The sequence below is a fragment of the Acromyrmex echinatior genome, chromosome 11, assembly GCF_024713525.1.
Source record: "Acromyrmex echinatior isolate Ae372 chromosome 11, ASM2471352v2, whole genome shotgun sequence".
Lineage (NCBI taxonomy): Eukaryota > Metazoa > Arthropoda > Insecta > Hymenoptera > Formicidae > Acromyrmex > Acromyrmex echinatior.
Genome location: NC_141862.1, coordinates 7,896,664 through 7,917,299, shown reverse-complemented (window position 1 = coordinate 7,917,299; position 20,636 = coordinate 7,896,664). Strand labels below are relative to the sequence as shown.

The 20,636-nt window shown below is 43.1% G+C and overlaps 1 protein-coding gene across 6 annotated transcripts in view; it reads right to left on the bottom strand.

The window, feature by feature from the left end:
• Window positions 1-20,287, bottom strand: part of ttk (zinc finger and BTB domain-containing protein ttk) — a 49,309-nt gene extending 29,022 nt beyond the window's left edge. The window contains exons 1-4 of one of the 6 annotated variants that reach the window (XM_087411063.1): window positions 19,689-20,287; window positions 1,624-2,065; window positions 607-1,354; window positions 461-520 (exon numbers count right to left, since the gene is read on the bottom strand). In XM_087411063.1, coding sequence (XP_087267189.1) covers window positions 461-520; window positions 607-1,354; window positions 1,624-1,842 — 1,027 coding nt within the window. In that variant the 5' untranslated portion in view covers window positions 1,843-2,065; window positions 19,689-20,287. The other 5 variants (XM_087411062.1, XM_011062272.2, XM_011062273.2 and 2 more) reach the window with 5 other exon arrangements.
• Window positions 20,288-20,636: the final 349 nt, after the last annotated feature.

The following is a 20,636-nucleotide window of genomic DNA, read 5'->3' as shown; positions in this document are numbered from 1 at the left end:
AAGAAATATTTTCTATGCAACAATACGCTTGGCTGAAGGGTAAAAATAAAAAAAATTAACTCCTACAGATCTATATGTAAGATTTAATTAAAAAATTTCCTTTCTTTAATTTTAGTCTGTCAATAGATACAAAAAAAAAACAGTTGTAAGTTTATCACGTATAGAATGATAAAATCTGAAGGAGTTAATATTTTACTAAGTACACATTTATGTCTGCATAATTGACGATATAAATTATGCACAAACAGTTATACAATCGATCATGTAATTAATTACAATTTGCAAACGCGCGCAGCTCTCCGTTGGATAGATAAGATACGCTACGATATCTGAGGGATACTCAGGTAAATCACGTGAATCGCGTGAAATTCATTGTTTGCGCTATATATATATATATATTAGGGAATATTAGCAATGCAAGGCTTCTTTATATTGAAGTTAAGTGAACTGAAGATCTTACCTTGCTTGAAACCCTCACTCCCTTGCCTACTGTGCGGCCGCGCGAATGTCTCATCCGAGGCTAGAATCAACAACAACGAAACGATTAAATTAAAGTTTAAAAATTTTAATTCTATATTATATAGGACATAGTAATGCATTTTATACCTTGCGCCGAGGTGCTGGGCGTCGGTTCTGGTTCTCGTTTGACCCGCGTGACTGGTTCCGGTGTATCAGTACCATTCTCCGTAGGCTCGTCTCTCCTCGTCGATGATGATCCCGAAGAGGCGGCGGCAGCGGGATTATTAGTGGCTGTCGCAGAATTGGCGCCAACGTTGTTGGAAGAGGAGGCACTGGTGTTTCTCACGCTGCCGTTACCGCTAACCTCGCTCTGAAAGTCCAATCCCATTTTCATTTCCATCATCTCGGGCGAGCCCTGGACTAGATCAGCGCCAGAGCAGGATTGCAGGTCCTGACCGCCGATTTCACCGATTGGCGTATCCGACGAACCACTCAACTTCCTGGGTCTACCACGTTTTCTCTTAGGCGCTGTCAGCGCCGAACCAAGCAACGGATGACTGGACATATGATGGAACCTCTTCTGCGCGACATGATGATGATGATGCGGACCGATTTGGTTGATCCGATGAAGACTGGGCGGCGGCGGTGCCACCGCGTTCTGGCTGCCGCCCAACAGCGAGGACGTTATACTTGGCAAATCACACTTGTCCTCATTTACTTCGGTCAGGCCCTTTATCCTCAAGGACTCGGCGACTCGCAGGAAAGCGGTCAGTCGATCTTGATCGACGCTCACTTCACCACGATACATGAAATCCAAGAGGCTACGCATGTCCACATATGGAACATCCTTGAGAATGACTATCGGGTGCTTGTCAGGGTGTCCAACGAACAGGGCCTGTAAATATAATTTATATATATGTATATATCTTATCAGTTTAAAATTTTAATCTTTATATTTTAGTAAATAACAAGTTGTACGTAGCAATTATAATCTATTTCTCTAAACATGTCAATGTCAACAGATTTCTAATTATGATAGAATCCATCATAAAATCAATTTAAAACATTATTTGTTTATTATAACATGAAAATTACTTGCTACGATTCATTTATTTAAAGTTTTGAATGTTAATCTAATAAATTATAGATGTCAAAAGAGTTTACCTGAAAGTAGGGGCTACACGCCGACAGCACCATCTTATGTGCCCTGAGTAGCTGGCCCTCAACGGCCAGCGTGACATCGACGAATGCTTCGTCGTGCAACAGCTGGTCGAAGACGGAGAGCAGATTGCTCTGGTGGTTGTTCCAACGCAGACAAAATCTCTGCGACGCCATCGCTTCGCTTCTCAGATCCGCCAGGTTGCCGTTGATATCCGCTAACATGGGGGGACCTGGCTGTTCGTCGCCGCTTTGCCGCCGTTGCCACTGCCACTGTTGCCGCCGCCACTTCGTCCTCGTTCCTTCTTCTGTTTCTCCACACCGCCACCACCTTCTACGACGACGAAGCCACTCGCTCTTGCTCGTGTTGCTGCTCCTTCTACTACTCGCCCTCGTGCTGCTCTGCTCCTCATCGGCCAAGAATTATCGTGCCCGTCTTACTCGTGATCTGTCACAGAATGATAGTAACGTGAAGGAGATGTCATAGTTAAATCTGATTGTCTTAAATTTTAACCGAATTTTGCTCGACTATAATTTTTTTTCCAGCAAATTAAACTCGCATTTTTTAAGTTCGTGCGATATATTGAAAATTTTATAATATGCCAATGTTATTAATACTTTATTGTTGACAAACGTTATAAAATAATTATTATAACTTCGAATTAGAGTATTGAATATTTTTGATGAGTAAATCATTGTAACAGGTGTTTTGAGTGCTCTGCATACTCCAAGTGTTCAAAGCCACAAAAACGACTTTAAAGAAAAGATAGAAATACGATGGAGGATAAACGTGGGATGTATGACCCTGGAGGGCGTAGGCAGAAAACGAATAGGCGAAGTCATAGGCTTGTGTGCCTTTTATGTAATTCTCTCCTCTCACCCCTTCCAATTGCGGTCATCATGTACGTGACATTTTATTTCTAAATGAGAGGTGAGAGACGATCTATTGAAATTAAATGAAGATGTGTGAAAAATATTCTCCTCCGTTTCCATTAAAAGTTTAATTTTCAATTTCTTCACTTCCAATATTTTTTGTTTTTTTTATTAAATCATAATTAATTAATATCATGATATTAGTATTCGATAATTACACGTATTACTTGTTAGACATTGTAATTCTTTTAAATACATTTTTGTATTTTTTATAGATATCTTAATAATTTATTTTTTGTTTCATTTTAACACAATTTTATTTGTATAATAAATTTATTATTTGTACGAGATTTAAAATTTTGTATACTGTATTTAGGTATATCATAGCAATTCATGTACTGTAATATACAGCGAGATGAAAAATGATCAAAAGGGGATGGAGAAAAGCCACGGTCTCTCCAGTCGGATCGTCGCCATGGAGAGAAGAGGTCGTCAGGTCGGCCGAGGGAATCAATAACATTTTCTACGCATTCGGATCGATACCGAGACCCCGCTAGTACTTTCGCGCGCAAATCACGCTACGTGTATGTAGATGGCTGCATCGTGCGAAACACGGAGATAAATTGACAAGATCTTCCTGATTTTTTGATGAAGCGAAGTGGCGAGAAAGAATAAATGAAGAATTCAATAATAAATTTAATTATTCGACAAATCAGAAATAAATATTTAATTCCAAGAGAGATACACAACCGAAATCCCGATTCCATCAATGTAAAATTAACTTTAATTAACGGTTTAATTTATTATTTATCTTCTTCCGTTTTCAACTAAATCCGTTTTCAACTAACGTAGTTTAATTTTACTCTCGATTAAAATTTAACTACATTACTGTCCATCTTTTTCTAGATTTAAGAATTAAAAAAAAAGATGAGTATATAGGTTGAATTGAGTTAATTTACATTGGTAGAAACGGGAATAATTCTCAGAATTAGAAAAAGATAAAGAGTAAATTGAATCGAGATTACAGTTAATTTTATATTGGTGAAATCGGATCTGAGAATCGTATATATTCGTTGTAATGTTAATGCAATTTCAGATTCCTATTTCCTCAGAGATCGACCTGTGTGCCGATATCGTCCACCTGCATCGCACGTATGCACGTATGCACGTATGCACGTATGCACGCATGCACGCATGCATACCGCTGCATATGGCGTATGGATGCAGGATGGTTGTGCGACCTTGTGCGACCTTGTTGGTGACCAGAGCGCAAGTGTACGTACGGTTTTCACGGTGAATGGCAGTCGACACCATGGCGAGACGAGAGAGGCGGTGCAGCGACCGAGAGAGAATGAGACGAGAGATCGATCTTTAACGATTGGCGACTCTACCCGGGGGAACGGCGTCGAATTATATTACGGTATCTACCAAGGGATATCAATTAACTCGCAAAAACGGGAAACATCCGCGGCGAGATCGGATTACGCGGCCAAACGCGTAACGATCGCATCGTCCTTGCGAATCACGCATCATCTACAAATCTGGCAACAGAGGATATAAACAGCCGGGGAATTCTCAATATCGAATTAATTCTAAAACACCTGCACGCAGTGATGATTTTAGAAAGAAACGCAGTGCATGTAATTAATGCAGAGCATACAATATGCGGATCTCGCGATAAAAAATTCTGCTCGTGATATTTAACAGATCGAGACAATCTCTCAATTTTTCTTTTAAATATTGTTGAAACATTTTGTAATAACATTAATACAGTTTATTAGAAAAATTATTACGCTTATTAAAATTATTATCACTCTTGTTTTATAATTGTTGGAATTGATTTCTGAAATTTCTACCATCCAAATTATCCACGAGACTAGAGCTATTTTCTCCGTTATTTCTGCATTGTCCATTCGTGCGATTAATTGACTTTCGTGTTATCCGAAACCTGGCTTTGTCAGGGAAATATAGAGACAGAAATAAACCCCGTGAGCATCGATCAATGAATGAACCTCGGAGTTAACATAACTAAATTCCATGCTCAAATTCTACGTTACAAAATCGAACTATGACTTTATCTAAAAACTATTAAGACTCTATTATAGAGTCTAGCCATGAGTAATTTTGTCAAAACAGAGAGAAAGAAAGAAGAGTATAATGTCTCTTTTTACATATGCTATCTCATTCTAATTTGTATTATCTTCTTACTCATTTGAATTTACACTATACAATTTGAGTTACTTATAATTATTTCTATAGATATTGCCACTGTTCCTACTCAACACGTCGTTAATTTGATAACTAAAACAATGAAGTTAAAACAATTTTACTCAAGAAAATATGAAATTTGATTCCAATTTAATTTATTATTTACTAAATGCATATATTAATATAGATATGATTTACTTTAAAATTAACCACAAAAATAAATTGATTTACATTTTGACATTAAAAATAAAATTTTATTTAACTTAAAAGATTTATTATTGCTCCTTTCATATTTAATAAGGTAAAATTGACAAAAATGACGAGCTAATCAAAAGTTTGTCATCTCGTGGACAAACTCTACTCTCTTATAGAGTACCTATCTCTAGAATACAAATCTCTTTGAGACCATCTTAAATGAACTTATTATTGTGCATTTTAATTATCAATATTATAAACGGTAGGCACATTAAACCGTGGTGTTTCCTAAAATATCGACATCATGTGTGAATTAAATGTTTAAGATATACCGATCAGATATACACTCTTCGCGAAAAAAACATGATTATCTCTTTTATCGCAACCGGCACTGTTGGAGTATCGGTGTCTCGATTTTCGCGAGAAGAAGGTACCTGACGAAGGAAAGACTCGTCGGCAGACGTAAATGAAGACCATGACAGTGTACACAACTGCGTTCTCCGAAACGCAAAACGCACGAATAAAAACCGGCACCCAATGTCGGATGCTCTTTCGCTCTCATGTTTACTTAGTCGCTCCGATATTCGCGTGATATTCTGCCGGTTTCTCTCTCCTCTTCTTTTCTGTTCTGCTCTTTCCTTAATTTTTTTCTTTTTTACGGCTACAGGAACACGCGCGCGCGAGTGTGTGCGTGCGTGCGTGCGTGCGTGTGCGTGTGTGTGTGTGTGTGTGTGTGTGTATGTGTATGTGTGCAAAGAAGACCCAAAGTATATGAATTCGATGACGCCGCGAGATTAATTCGATATTGCTTCATCCGAGCCAGCACAAACATTATAATTGCAGATAGGGATTATAAAACAAAATATTTATTGTACAAGGTTAATTAGACTAAAAATAAAATTACTATATAATCTTGTAGAATATATATTTATAAATTATTAATTTCAAAATTATTATCTTCCTGGCGCGTTTGTAATTCAATCACGATAGGCTTAATGAAATATCTCTTCAGTTCGCGTGTTGAAATGACTTTAAATAAAAATCACACTATAATAGACATATTACTGCTTACATGCTGCAATCTCACGGCTGCTGCTCAATTAATCCACTTTCCGTGAGCTTGATTAAATAATAAAAAAAAAATTAAATAATAAAAAAGGTTAAGTATTTCGCAAAAGTATTTCGAGTGAAAATGATATTAACTATCAGATCTAATAATGTTAATAATTATCAATTCTATCTCTCCACATTTTCATCCTTCTTCGTTTTCTCATATTTCTTATTATCGACACCTGTATACTCATTTATTATATATCACATGACGAAACGGTCTGTTCGCGCCGCCTAATATTGGTTGTACATTAATTTCTAGACGAGACATACGCCTTTGCATACTCATCCTACAAGTCATGGCGCGCCATACACGCCTACACGCGTGCGCATGCACGCGCGCATAGTGAACCTGCACGTCGCGTTAGATCAGCGATTCTCAACTAGTCCCGGCGAGTTGTTACGTCTTGCAACCCTATCTATATCATTCCGGGTAAACACTGACGGTAAAAAAAAAAAAAAAAAAGTTCGTATAGCAACAAGACGGCTGAAGGAGACGTTACGTAACGCGTCTACGTAACGAATAAGCTAAAAATTCGATGCCGCACGTAATAATTATTTTCATATCGAGTTACGGAATCAGCAGCACTATTAAATTCGATGATAGCCGAGACTGGGAGCCTGGACGTTTAGAAGCTTGCGCATTCTGATTTGTTGTTGTAAACACATCGCGAGATATCGATAATCCCGCCAATCCTGCGCGACGATACGAGTGAGCACGCGCGCGTGTGGCTGCATTCTCGCGAACGCGAGGCGCTCTCATGGCCACGCGTTGCGTAATCAGCAACGACGGAGTGGTCACGCCGCGCGCGAGGTACAAAACGAACAACGACAAACAAGCGGGCGTTACACGCACTCGCTCTGGCACGCCGCGTGAATACCGCTGCGCGTTTCGGAGCCCGGACTCCGCTTCGGCCGGTTTCGCCCGCGCTCGGCCGTACCCGCCGACCAGCGAAATAGTTGCCTCTCTCTTCCTCCGTCTCGCGCCTGCGTTCTTCTTCCGCGTACTTTGCGAGGATACCGCGCGTTTCCGCAAAAACGGACCCCGGCGGCTGACTTCGGTCCGTTCGCGGCGAGAAATCACGTTCCGCGCGAAGCCTTCTCCTCCACGTTTCTTCCTTCTCTTTCTTTTTTTTTTATTCTCTTTAACTCTGTTATAAAATTATCTTCAAATAAAATCACGAGGATTGAATCATTTAATATATATTTTATTTTTTTATTCTTGTATAATATAAATTAATATTTCTCAGAAAAATGAAATTATAGAAAAAACACGAGGTTACCGCATGTCTTATATACGTAAACATAATTTTTTCGTCTCTCCTATCTCGGCCCCAAATGCATCGACGACTTCATAAACACGCTTCCATTTTTCTTTCGCTCTTTTTTTCTCTAGCCAGTTTTTATTTCTCTCTACTTAATCCTTTCCTTTTTCATCTCGACTGCTCCTGCTGTTCGCAAGAAGGCGAGAGATACGGATCGATTAGAGGAACATTCCGCTGAGTCAGCTGCTCAAGGATGTACGTGTCCGGTCGGCGAAATCACTCGTGCCGGGATTCCGTCACGGTGCAACACGCGCCTCTTATTTCTCTTTTCGCCCTCTCTCTCTCTCCCTCTCCCTCTCTCACCCTCCCCCATCCCTCCCGGCCTTACCACCGCGCGCGCGAGCGCGGGGAAGGAAGACCGGCACGAATATTACCGCGATTGCGACATCCGCGGCGATTCCTCGAGTCGCGATTTACGTGACTCGCAGCCACGATCTCGTCGCCTTCGCGCTACTTCGATAGGGGCGAAGGGGGCACGGGAGGAGGATAAGGAGGAGAAGGAGGAGGAGGAGGAGAAACTGACGCGGCGAGGGAGAAGGGGGGAAGGGAGAGAGAGAAAATCGCGCGGCGAGGACGCGCATCCGGAGGTGACGCGCTACGTCCTACAAATAGAGGGTTGCTGCATCGATTGGCCGAATTTCGAGGTCGAAATTGATAAAAGAAAAAGAGAGAAACATAGATATACGTTCCTCGATGAGGAAAATTGAAACCAAAGTTTCGAGCTCTCTTCCCAAAAGGTCACTGATTTATATTCATATATCCCGCATTTCGTCATGTGATGTAAAATAAGAATGACGAGATATTTTTCTATCGCAATTTAAACCATAAAATTGTCGCGCAAAATCGAATTTTATTCTATATAATATATCGAAGGGCTGGCTTGAGATCCTAGATTCTAGCACAAAGTTCTTTCTTTCATCTCGTGCGACTATAATAATCAGGGCAAGGAAAATGCAAGGCCGTAAGCGGCGCGATTACATCGTTAATTAGCAATTATGCGATAGCACACGACTGCCATAGCGACTCTTTCGTCGACTCGATCGTAAACTATTTCTCTTTGCAAATCGCTAAATCATTTCTGCAATTAAATGTATCTCTTTCCATCTAATATTAAAAATTTCTCTCCAATAATATATTTGTATTAATTATCATTATTTTGTTAACGTTTGATATTTAATACTTTATTTAATATTTTAATCGTTACAAAGACATTTAATACGATCGCTTCTTCTTTCCTTCCTACGCGATAATAATAATTCGAGGAGGACGAACGCACTCGGATATCTGTTCCCTGTCACACTTCCACCCACTGGGGGAGTGCCAGGATGCGCTTGGAACGACGATACATACATTCTTTGACGCACACGCCTGCATGCGTCACGAATGCACGCATTCGAGATGGTCATATCGATGGTAAAAAAGAAACCCTCAAACAGACGCGCAATCAAGAGATTGTCATTCTTTAAAAACAATTATTCTCTAAATTCTTTGGAGTAGAATTTCATTCTACTAAAGAATAATAAAAATTTAATCAATCTTGAAAAAGACTGGCTCAATTTTCAATCTTTAAGAGTGAAATTTCACTCTAAAAATTTTATTTCTTAAAAATTTTAGAGTAAGAATGTAGGAAGCTTTTATCGAATTTAAATTAATTATTTCTTAATTATATATCTCAAATAACAGTTGCGAGCTATATGTTATTATTTGACAAAGCAATTAAATCGAAAAGCGAAGCGAAAAAATATTCTTTATTTTAGACTAACAGGAATATTCCGTGGGCACATGATGAAGTTTACGGCGACAAAATATCGCTTCAGGTACACACCGGTGCGGGCGAACGGACGGATGGGCGGGCGGGGTTTCCCGGTACACCCTGTATATCTGGCGCGTGAACCAGCGTGTATGTGTGTGTATATATATATATGTGTGTGTGTGTGTGTGTGTGTGTGTGTGTGTGTGTGTGTGTGTGTGTGTGTAGAAGCACCGTCAGTCAGCACAGGTACTGCTCATTCCGTTAGCCGCGGCGTGCCACCAGGTACGGCGGAGTTAACGGAGAATTTCGCGACGCGCGGGGGGAAGGGGGGGGAGCTGCGGGCCCTGCTGGTCGCCGCGTCAAGCCACACAGTCGTGTCCCACATTTTCAAAGCTTCGCGAAGAGAAGCGGCGCGATACTCTCGATTCGCACGCTCGCGCACGCCCGGGATTAACCTCAAGTTTAATCTAGTTAGGGCGACTCGCAGTTATTTACAAACGCACTGATTTCTGCATATACGCAAAATGCTACTTTATAGAAAATTATTATTAATATTTTAGTAGAAATTTTTTTAATACAAATACATGTATATCGTAAAACGAAAAAGATTTTATCTCCGCCAACAACAACACGGTGCATTTAAGAATCCCTCACAGAGAGTCGACCCCTCATGCGCGCTCACTGCCGAGCGGCCATCTTTGTGGCTCCGCATCCCGCTCTCCCCTCGAGCCTCCGGCAGTCCTACATCTCCCAGCCCTCTCCGACGTCCCTCTCGCCCTCTCGCCACCCTCCCGGCGACGGCGATGACGACGCTCGACCTCGCTGCGCGCATTGGCGCCCATCCCGCAAAAATTTTTTCAGCCACGCAAAAATTTCACACGCTTGGAAAGAATGTGCCAAGTTGTAGCAATCTCTTACATCGACACATATTTCCGATTCGCTATGTATTCCTTTTAATTAACGCGTAATATCTCTTTTAACATCTAGCGTTCTTTTCAAGTTCAAATTTATTGAAATCTCAATAACCTGCGAACATACAATAGTGTCTAAGGATGACGTGAGATTAATTGAAGCGATTGTGGGGAAAAATTGAGGGAGTTTTATGAATTTTCCTCACGCCGTTCGCGACGCCGTCGTGCGTGACGCTCGACCTCAATGGACGTGCGCGCGCGTCAAGGGGAGGGAAAAAAAAGGATCGCAAGAAACGCGGGCGATCCGCGAAAGGATGTCGCGGTTCCGGTGACTGAATGTTGTACGAGGACGGGGCACCGACGAGCAGGCAAAAAATAAAAGAACACGGGGATGTGACGAAGGGGCTCTCCAGGGTACAAAAACAAGGGGCGGTCGAGTTGGGGTGGGCAACGGTGCATGGATCGAATCGCTCTATGGGAACGAAAAATTGCGTAGGAAATCGGTGGGACGCAACTGAGAGAGAGACCCTTGATTTTATGTGGAGACAACTCCGATATGACACTGGACGAATTAGTCATTAAGTCTGTAAAGTCAACGTCCGTAACCCATATCCTGGGAATATTTTCTAACTATTCTGACAACTTCGCCCTGATATATAATAACACAAAAACACATTCTTTGAACATACAAAGATATCTTCTACAAAATAATTTCTGAGAATATCTACAGGAACATATACATAGACAGAATTTTTTTCTTATCCTGAAAATATGATAGTCGTGGGACAAGAATGTATTTTGAAGAGTTTTAATGTAAATCCCTCTCATTCATTGATAAAACTACAATAAAGTGTAAAATAAGTTTGATTAATTTTACTAAAGTGCATGATAAAAATCTTTAAAATATTGTATTGTACCACAATTATCATATTTTCAGGGTAAATTTTAAAAGAAAATTCTCTCCGTGTTTTTCATTTAAAATAACGTGAAATATTTCGGCGATTTAATTATTTTCTACAGACATTGCGATCTTCTACGAAATCCTCAAAGATTTCGAAGATTTAAAAGGTACCACTCTGAACTATCTCTAACTATACCTCTGCGGAGCAAAGAAACAAGAATACTCTATGAATATTCCGAGAAAATTCTCTGGGAACGTATATCCTCTGTCTTCTCTTTCTTAGAATGAGATTATACCAAGAACGGTTTTCCTATACACTGCAGACAATGTCCATCCCGATTCCCGTTAGAAATGGACAGTACCCTTACATTCACTTCTTTCTTTCCGTTTCCCAACAAAAACCTCTGACAAGCTGCAGTCAATTGTACTTCCCTGTTCGTTTGAAAACATAAAAATTTCAGCGGACACTATCGAGAATATTCCGATATAAGACTCGCTCTTTCTCTCTCAGTTTGTCGAAAACTACCTGAATTCGATCCTATACGCCAAGCATGAGCAACGCAGCAGCAGGTGTAACTAGGACGCGACACCCATTTCGAACTTGTAGTCGCACGGCTTGTAGTCACGGGAACAAGTGCACACGCAAGTGCAACGGGGTTGCAAAGTCCCCTTTCTTTCTTTTCTTGCGTGCGAATGCAAGGACAAAGGGAGCCGGCTTGAAGGAGCCGGTCCCCACGAATAAATCCTTGTGCCTCTCCCCGACCTCGACCTTCATCCACTGCCGTTGAGAGGAAACGCAAGAGAGGGCATTATTGGACATTCAACACCCCTCTGAATATGACAATTACAAAATAGTCGAGGAATGACGCGACGTCATTCAAAAAATCGATCCACTAATTGAATCAAGGACTTAGAGAGAGGAGAAGAGGACGAGACATGAAACTGTGTGTGTGAATGCATAGAGATTCGGAATACCTCTGTTGCTGGAATGAATATAAAAGTGACCTGTTACGAAAAAGGATTTAGTTGAACTATACATCGTCAATTGTTCAAATTTAATAATCAAAATGATACAGTTGATTAATATTCAATATTTGCAAGCTTACTTCTTCATATATTTATCGAGAAATAAATAATTAAATTTTTCACATTTGTCAAATAAAATATTACATTATTTTCTGCGTTTTAAAAAAGTGTTTTAAAATGAACATAATGATGTGTCAATAAGAAAGCGTGTCAATTATCTTATATTTATGAATTTTGTATATATATATATATATATATATATATATATATATATATATATTAAAGTTATTTATAATTCAGATGATATATTAACATTAAGTACATGTAATAAATATATATACTTAATTATATTATTTTTAATTATTAACATATAAAGAGACGTACGCTGTGGAAAATAATATCATGCTTCTACTTGAGAAAATTAAATCAGTCTTTAATTATAAAAAAAATCCGATAAGAGACAATAGTTTAAGATCTTTTTTTACTGTTTATCAATTATAACCGTGCTTGTAGTATGAATGCACGCAATTTACTCTATCTTTTTCAAAGAAAATCAAAACTTTAACGAGTTGACAAAAATGCGAACTGTTGTCCAATAATTCAGACATTCTTATAACTGATATATCTTAGCAATTGCAAGAAATTGATATACGTAAGAAAAGAAAAGATAATAGGGGAAGGGAAGCATAATAGTTGCCGTTAAATTAAATTTCATAAACTGCTTTCTTTCTACTGCTTGTATTTATTTATAAGAGAGAGCTGACCATAAAACAATTAAAAGGATGGCATTTTTGGTGAGATAAAATTACATTTACATTAAAAGAATCATAAAAAAATGAGATATAAAAAGCAACTCAGAACATACTATATAAATTCGCGTGATGTGCAAGAAATTAGTTTCAAGATAAAGTTTACCAGTAATGAGTTCGATATGATTTTGACACGGTCCAAGTACAACTGAATGTACATTAATTAACGAAAGGAAACAGAAACGGTGGAGAGATGCGTAATGCTATGATTTCAGTTTACTGTGGAAGAACAGGAAAAGGGAAACCCCCATTCGTTTTATAGTCGCGATACACGGAAACCCCTTTTCTCGGTTCAGGGAACACCCCCGGTTTTTTTCTACTCCAAACTCTGCATTATTCAAAGAGAATAATCAGATAATGCGGAAAGTATATATAAAAGATCAAAAGTCGAAAAATTTTTCCATTCAAACGATTAAAAGGAACAAAGTATGTAAAGACAGTAAAAGATTTATGAGGAAAATAGGGCATGTATTATTATAAAACTATATTCGAAATTATTTCATTTTCCTAGAAAACAATAGAAATCTAAATCGATACAAACAAAGTACAAACGCTCTATAATATCCATTTTTATTTTTAACAAAATTGAGCACCAGAGATTTAAATCTGAAATGATGAAACCTAAGGAATAATTGAATAATTCCAATTGGAAACTATTCTGAGTAATTCTATGATAGAAATTCTGGGGAAGATTTTCTAATCCGAAATTCTATCACGAGATTCCAGGAAATAAAAGAATTCCAAGAAGATAAAACGAATTACAGGAAGCTCGTAACCCTCGCGACGAGTTGAAGATTGAAAAATCGGCGTATTCGATGCGTAACGTATATACATTAACCCCGTACATTATTTGTCTATATAGACGCACGTTCTCCCTTCTCTACCATCATCATCATCATCATCATAATCATCGTCATCATCATCGCCACCATAATTGACGCCGTTTCAACCCCTCGCGGGTACCGCGATAAAATCGTCACGCTACTCTTAATCAGGAGGGAGGGCGAGAGCCCGCAGGAAGTCGCATGTAAATTCTCATCGAAACGCACGTGGGTACGGTCGATGCTTCGTTGCGTGCACGCACTTGTCGCCCGCGTGTATTGCAGCCCTCCACCCTTCTCTTTTCCTGTCACCCAAGTCCTCTTTGCTCCGATGATTTTCAAATCTATCACAGTTTTTAAGAAGTCGAGACATTCGAGTCCTTGAACGATGAGGGTGCGATAGAAAGGATATCTCGTGACCCTTTTTCTTCTAATCTCACTAGATAATTACAGAAACGAGTGATATATTGAAAAAAGAAAAAAAAACGAACGTAAAAAAATCTGAGAAAAATTTGATTTCAAACGTTTTCAAATTGAAAGAAGTAATTTGCCTAAAACACGCGTGTCGCATTTCTTCCAAACTCAAATTCAATAAAGAAATAAGTCTTTGGAAACTGTACAACTCTTATAAATTCTTTATTATCTGATTGAACTTGCCCTCCATTTCTCACTGGCTCTCAATGTATAAATCAATCATATCACAAAATTTTTACAACAGTTGCAAAGCTACTTTTTCTGCCAAACGTAACCATTCGATGACTTGTTTTTAACAGGGCTCGGTCTTATTTCAAAATTTCAAATAAATTTATTTAAAATATACATTTTAAATAAAAATAAAATTAAACAGTTATTTAGTATTTACTATTTAAAATAACTTCTTTTGACCTATTTCTTATTTAATACTTTAAATAAGTTTTTGGAATTTATTTTTTATTTTTTATTTTAAATAAGTCGCAGATATTTTACTAAGCCCTGGTTTTTAATATTGTAGAATTAATATCGTGGATATTACGAGTTTGGAAAAAATACAACACACGTGTGTGATTTCTATACACATACACACATACACACACACGAAATATTTAATTGCGAACCCTTGAACTAAAAAGATTTGAGATATCCGGGATATTCATGAAAAAATTCCAAAGGAAACGATGTTTACGTAACCATATACGGGGTGTCATTATCGGCGCTTCTCCCATAAACGAGAGAGAGAGGCGTGGCAATGGAGCTCCTTGACACCTCGTGTGTGGAATAAACACTCGAAATCTCGTGTGAAGGCCCTTGGCACCGGGTTGCGAAACGCGGAGCCAAGTCCAATCCGAGGCTCGAGTGCGTCTATATCTTCAAGATAACACGAATCCCCCTGTAACTGTATCGAGATAACTCGGATAGGACGACACAGCGTGCCTCGATGCGAAATGCCTGTTTGTTACAATAAAATTTGGACTTTAAGTTTAAAATAATTGTGTTTATCAAATGTTTATCAAAAATGACAAAAATTATTTTCAAATTAAAGCAATACTAATGTTCATGTCTACCAAAGTAGATTATAACTTTAATCTCGACTTAATTTATTATTTATCCTTTTCTAATATCTGTTCCTACCAATGTTTAATTTTAATCTCAGTTCGAATATTACAGTTCTTCATCTTTTTCTAATTCTAAGAATTAGAAAAAGATAAAGAGTAAATTAAACCGAGATTAAAATTAATTTAGAAACACTCGTAATTCTTAAAACTAAAAAAAGATAAAAAATAAGTTTATCCTGCAAGATTAAAATTAATCTACATTGGTAGAAACTTAGAGAGGGTCATAAAACAATTCCTCTCATAGTTTGAACAATTCTGTTTTTAATATTCGTTTCTATCAATGTAAATTAACTTAAATCTGGATTCAGCTGTAACTCGTCTTTTTTTAGGAAATAGAAAAATATGTGAAGAGAAAGTTGAAACGATATAAAATTTTTAAATCTACATTGGTGGAAACGGACGTAATTCGCACATCTCACACATTTCCCTGCCGTAAAAATATTACGACGGATTTTTTTTCCTCGCTTGAAAAATTCGCCGGGAAAAATCACGAGACACGGCACTGCGACGCACGCACGCACTCAAGCATACAAAGTACAAAAACTCACCCACACACCGACGTGACTCACGAACACTGACTGACGTCGCGCATCCACAGCCAGCGCCTCCTTTTCAGAGGGCGCGCGCGCGCGCGGAGAGGGACGCACACAGGTTGCACAATTCTCGTTATCACACCACAAAGTTGTGTCGATCGACTTAATTACCGGCACGACTCAGCATCAACGTCAATTCCCTCCTCTCTCTCTTTCGTTCTCTGTCTCTCTTTCTCCCGTGAAACTTCCTTTCGAGGAAAAGTAGGAGCACAGAACGCCAAAGAGACTTAAGGAGACACGTGCTCCGAGATTGAAATCCAGCTTTGTGGTCGTCCGAGGCTCACCTGTTTGTCGCGACGTTTTATAGGACGTTGAGGGAAACAGAACAAGGACGCGAGGTAAATCGTAAAAATGGAGAAACGTCGATCGCGAGGAAAGAAAACTTTGAACGGAGCAGCACGAAGTACACGCACGCACGCACGCGGCTTCAATGAGCTCAACTGAACTGAACTGACGACTGGCAGTGAGCGAGGGGGAGGATGCCCGGCGGACGGACGGACGGACGGAGGGACAGACGGAAGGAGCCGAAGACGACCGAACTCTACCGAAGCGAGCAGGCTGAAGTCGGCCTCGACACCCCGGGGCGTATCGGCGCCTATGGGCAGCGCCGTAGCCGACCGCGCGACACGTCCGAGGGGAGCGGTGACGGGTAAGGGGAGAGTAATGGGAGGGTAGGGTAGAGGCACGTAGGGGGAGAAAGGGGGGAAGGATTTACGCAACCCTCTCCCGAGCGAAAAATCCACGTCGAGAAGCACGCCGCCCGTCGATGCGCCGATAAGCCACGTAGTACCCTCGTCCCGGCGTTCTCCGTCTCACTCTCTCTCTCTCTTTCTCTCTCTCTTCCTCGAGGGTGGAGAGAGGGAGGAAGGAAAGGAGAGACCTCTTTCTATATCATGGTTTCGCTTCGTGGAAAAGAAACTACCTCGAAACTAACCTCTTCCGTTCTGCCCCGCCGATTCGCCGCTGTTAACCCTTCCGAAGCAGCCACGTAGGAACGCGCGCGCGCGGCGATACACGCACATACATGCGCACGTGTACACAGACACGCGCGCGAGCGCGACCATACATTCGCGGGCACTCGCGGGGCTGAGCCGAGCACCACACTGAGAACACGCGCGCACACATACACCACACGAACGGATGGAATCCAGCTATCCAGCCGAGGTGGAAGAAAATGAAGAACCGAGAGATGGGTACAAGGGTCGAATGCAGGGACGGAGGGAGGGTGCAAAAAGAGGGAGAATGGCATGGAAGCGAAGAAAGAGAGAAGGCTGATGAGGAGAGGAGGGCGCGCGCAAAAGAGATGTATACGTGTCTTGTGAGGGAGGAAACGAGAGAAAGATCCGTCTAGTCGCGATGACAATATATATCGATTTCGCGAGGGTGGCTCGCGATGGCAACGACCCTACCTGATGGTCCGATTCACATATTTCTTGAGCTTAACGACACCGTCCCTGACTGTCCCCGGTCCTGACGAAGACGACAATCGAACGCGTGGGCACACCTCGGTTCTCTTCTATTTGCGATTTTTTTTTTCGAATGACGAAAGGGATAGCAAACGTGACAACACAACACGACACGACACGAAGAGAAAAGAGCGATGAGAACGGGAAGGTGCTCGTCAAAGATAGAACGTACCGCCTGGTTATCGTTTAGACGCGGGCGTCACGATGCGCAGCACTCACACTTACCTTGGCATCCTCGCCGTTGAACCGAGGATGACGACAGTCGACAACGACGACAACGACGACGACGACGACGACACAGGGTGAGAAAGTGGAGCGGAGATCCGTGGCGCGCGCGCGCGCGCGCGTGTGTGTGTGCGTGTGTAAGGATGTGCAACTTGGCCCGTGCGCAGCACTAGGACGCCATGTCAGCAAGTCAGAGGCGCGGACGGACTCTCTCGGGGCAGATACGTATACGTACGGCGCGGCCGAGCGATATACGTAGCACAGCTACGTATACACATATACACACGCACACATACGCGTCTCGGCCGTGTGCGAGAGCGAGCAAGAGCGAGACGGTAAGCGCACGCACACCACGCTGTTGACCAACCCGTACGCGAGCCGTGCGCCGCCGTGCCGTGCCGGGGAATTTCTGCTGCGCCACCGAACGGCCGTCACGGAACCTCGCCTACGCCCGCCTAGCCAGCACTGCCAGCAGCAGCCACGGACGTGTCTTCCAACTCGCAGTACCCTTCACCGTCGTCGTGGGTCGTGGCTGCACCGCAACCGCGACGCAGCGAGCGAGCGAGCGAGCGAGCGCGACACACACCCGCCCGAACCAACCAACGAATGAATGTACGACGAACGAATTCACTACCTCGCTAATCGCTACCTCGCTTCCTCGCTCGTAGTCGCGCGCCCTCGTTCAATCGTACGAACCACCGTGCCGACGACAGCCGATTCGAGCCGAACCGAGTTTCAGCTCCGAAGTCGAGGAGTCGGCCGCGTGCGCTTCGCAACCTCCCGCAAGCGGCAAAAGCCGAAGAGCGCAAACTTGTACCACCACCGCCACCTAGAGACGCGACGCGACGCGACGCAACGCGACGAAACGAGCCAACAGAGAGCTCAGAGCTCCCCCACTACACCCTCGCGCTCTCTACCCTGGCGAGCCTCCCCCCACCCCCGCACCCTACGCAGCACGTCCTTCTCGCTACTACTGGTCTCTCTCTCTCTCTCTCTCTCTCTCTCTCTCTCTCTCTCTTTCTCTCTTTTCTCGTCCGTCTCCGTCTCTCGCTCGTGTGACGACGCGACGCGACGCGCCGTTCTCCGTCGCGAATGTGAAACTCCCCTCTATCCCTCGCTTCACCCTCTCCATATGTTGCTTCTTCCTCGCGTCAGCCCCCGCAAGGAACGAACGACTCTCTTTCTCGCTCTCTCTCGCTCTCTCTCTCTCTCTCTCGTTTCCTCTCGCATTCTTATTGCACGTCTCGAGTCGTCTTGTCCTCGTTTCACGTTCACGAGACTTGTGAACCACATCTCGCTTCTGTTCCGTTCTACTTTGGCCCTCACCCTCGATCACCCTCGAAAAAGGGCACTTGCTTTCGCCCCTTTGTTCTCACGCTTTCAGATCCGGAGAGACGACCGCACTCGCCCCCACCTTGCTCCCCCTCTCCGCCCACGATACCCATCGTATCACGAGCTTCTTTTTTTTCAACACACCCTCCTCCCCTCGTTTCCGCGCAATCTCTAGTCTTCAACTCTTCACAAGTTAACGCTGCGCATAATCTTCGATAATTCTCAAAGAGAAGAGTGTACGTGGTAATAAAAAGGGTGGATAAATCGTGTGCGAATATTAACCATCGCGCAAATAATATCATCGTTGAAACTAAAGCATATACAGGGCGGGTTCCCCGTGTTCCCGAGTATTCCCTAAATTACTCTTTGACCTTGAAATTGATTCCCGCGACAAACTATCAGTCGAGTCGACTCGCTTACCGAGAAACTTCATCCTTGGTCGCGAAAGTGCTGACCATTTCGGGTGGGTATGGGGGCGAGGGTCAAGGCGGAGGACGAGAGCAACGGAGACCAAAGTCCTTTCCTGCGAAGAGGAAAGAGGGTGGGGATGGACCGGCCACGAACATCGCGGGGATGCACGTGGAGAGGGATGCGACGAGGCGACTCCCCCGCCACCTCCTCCCCTGGCCGCGGGACAGGAAATTCGCGAGTGCGGAACGCAGACGAGGGCAGGAAAGAAGTGAAGGGAAGGTGTGCGGTGCGGTGGTGTCGTCGCGGGTAGCAGAGCGCGATTCGCGCGCCTGCGCACTTTTTTCTACCAGGCGGCGGCGGCGAACCGCGTCCATCACTCTATCTCGATCTCTCTTTTTCTCTCTTGCTATCCGTCGCCACCGCCACCGCCACCGCTGCCGCCGCCGCCGCCGCCGCCGTCGATGACGACGCCACGAGGTCACTTCGCAACGAAACAACCTCAAGTTGTATGCCAACCTACCCGACCACTGTTGCGTGTTCGACAGCAAATCTCCTACCAGTTGAAATTTTGCCCGCTGGTGATACTTTACTCCGAAGCAATGAATTCCTCTTCACCCATCCGAGATCCTAGTCTCACAAAGTTGTTGATAAAGGCAATCGAGTAACCCTGAATATAGTTCCCGCGTCGTACCACTGGCGAAATTGCTACGCTGGCAACAGGACCGCAACACGTTCTTCACCCCGATATCCGTGCCTCGCGTCGCAAATGCGCTACCGCGACTTCACGTCGCCCGCACTCCACGACTGTATTTCTCTCTCTCTCTCTCTCTCTCTCTCTCTCTCTTTCTCTCCTGCCCTCCCCCTTGTCTCCTTCGTTCTGCCCCTCTACCCCTTGGCAGTCGCGTTTAACGGGACGTTCGTGCCATTTCGCGCGACCAGACGAATGCAAGGGGGAGCTGTAGAGCGATATACATATATACATGCAATGTATTTATATATTTGTATTCTCGCAGCATGCCCGAGGGTTGCTCTCTCTTTCTCTCTCTCTCTATCTCAAGTGAGTGCGAACACGCAGGGCGGCAAGATCCTCGCGAGATCTTTTCGGCCAACTGATAAAAAGGCACCGAAGCGGCCGCCTTGTCGCGATGGACGCGAGAGTGGCGTACAGTCGGACAAAAAAAAGTATCTGGAAGGGGAAGCTGCGGAGAGAGACTCTCGGGGCAGCGGCGGTGGCGGCGACGGCGGTGGTGGAGGGGGTGAGGACGACGATGGTAATATCGAGGGGCAAGAGGAGAGAGGAGGTCTGGGGATGAACGAGCACGTAGACGGCGTGGGTCGGGGTAAAGGGGAATCACCACCATCTCTGACGCCGCCGTCGCCGTCGCCGCCGCCGCCGCCGCCGCCGCCGCTCCATCGCCACCACCTCTGCCTCTGCCTCCGCCTCCGCCTCCGCCGCTGTCGTTTGACT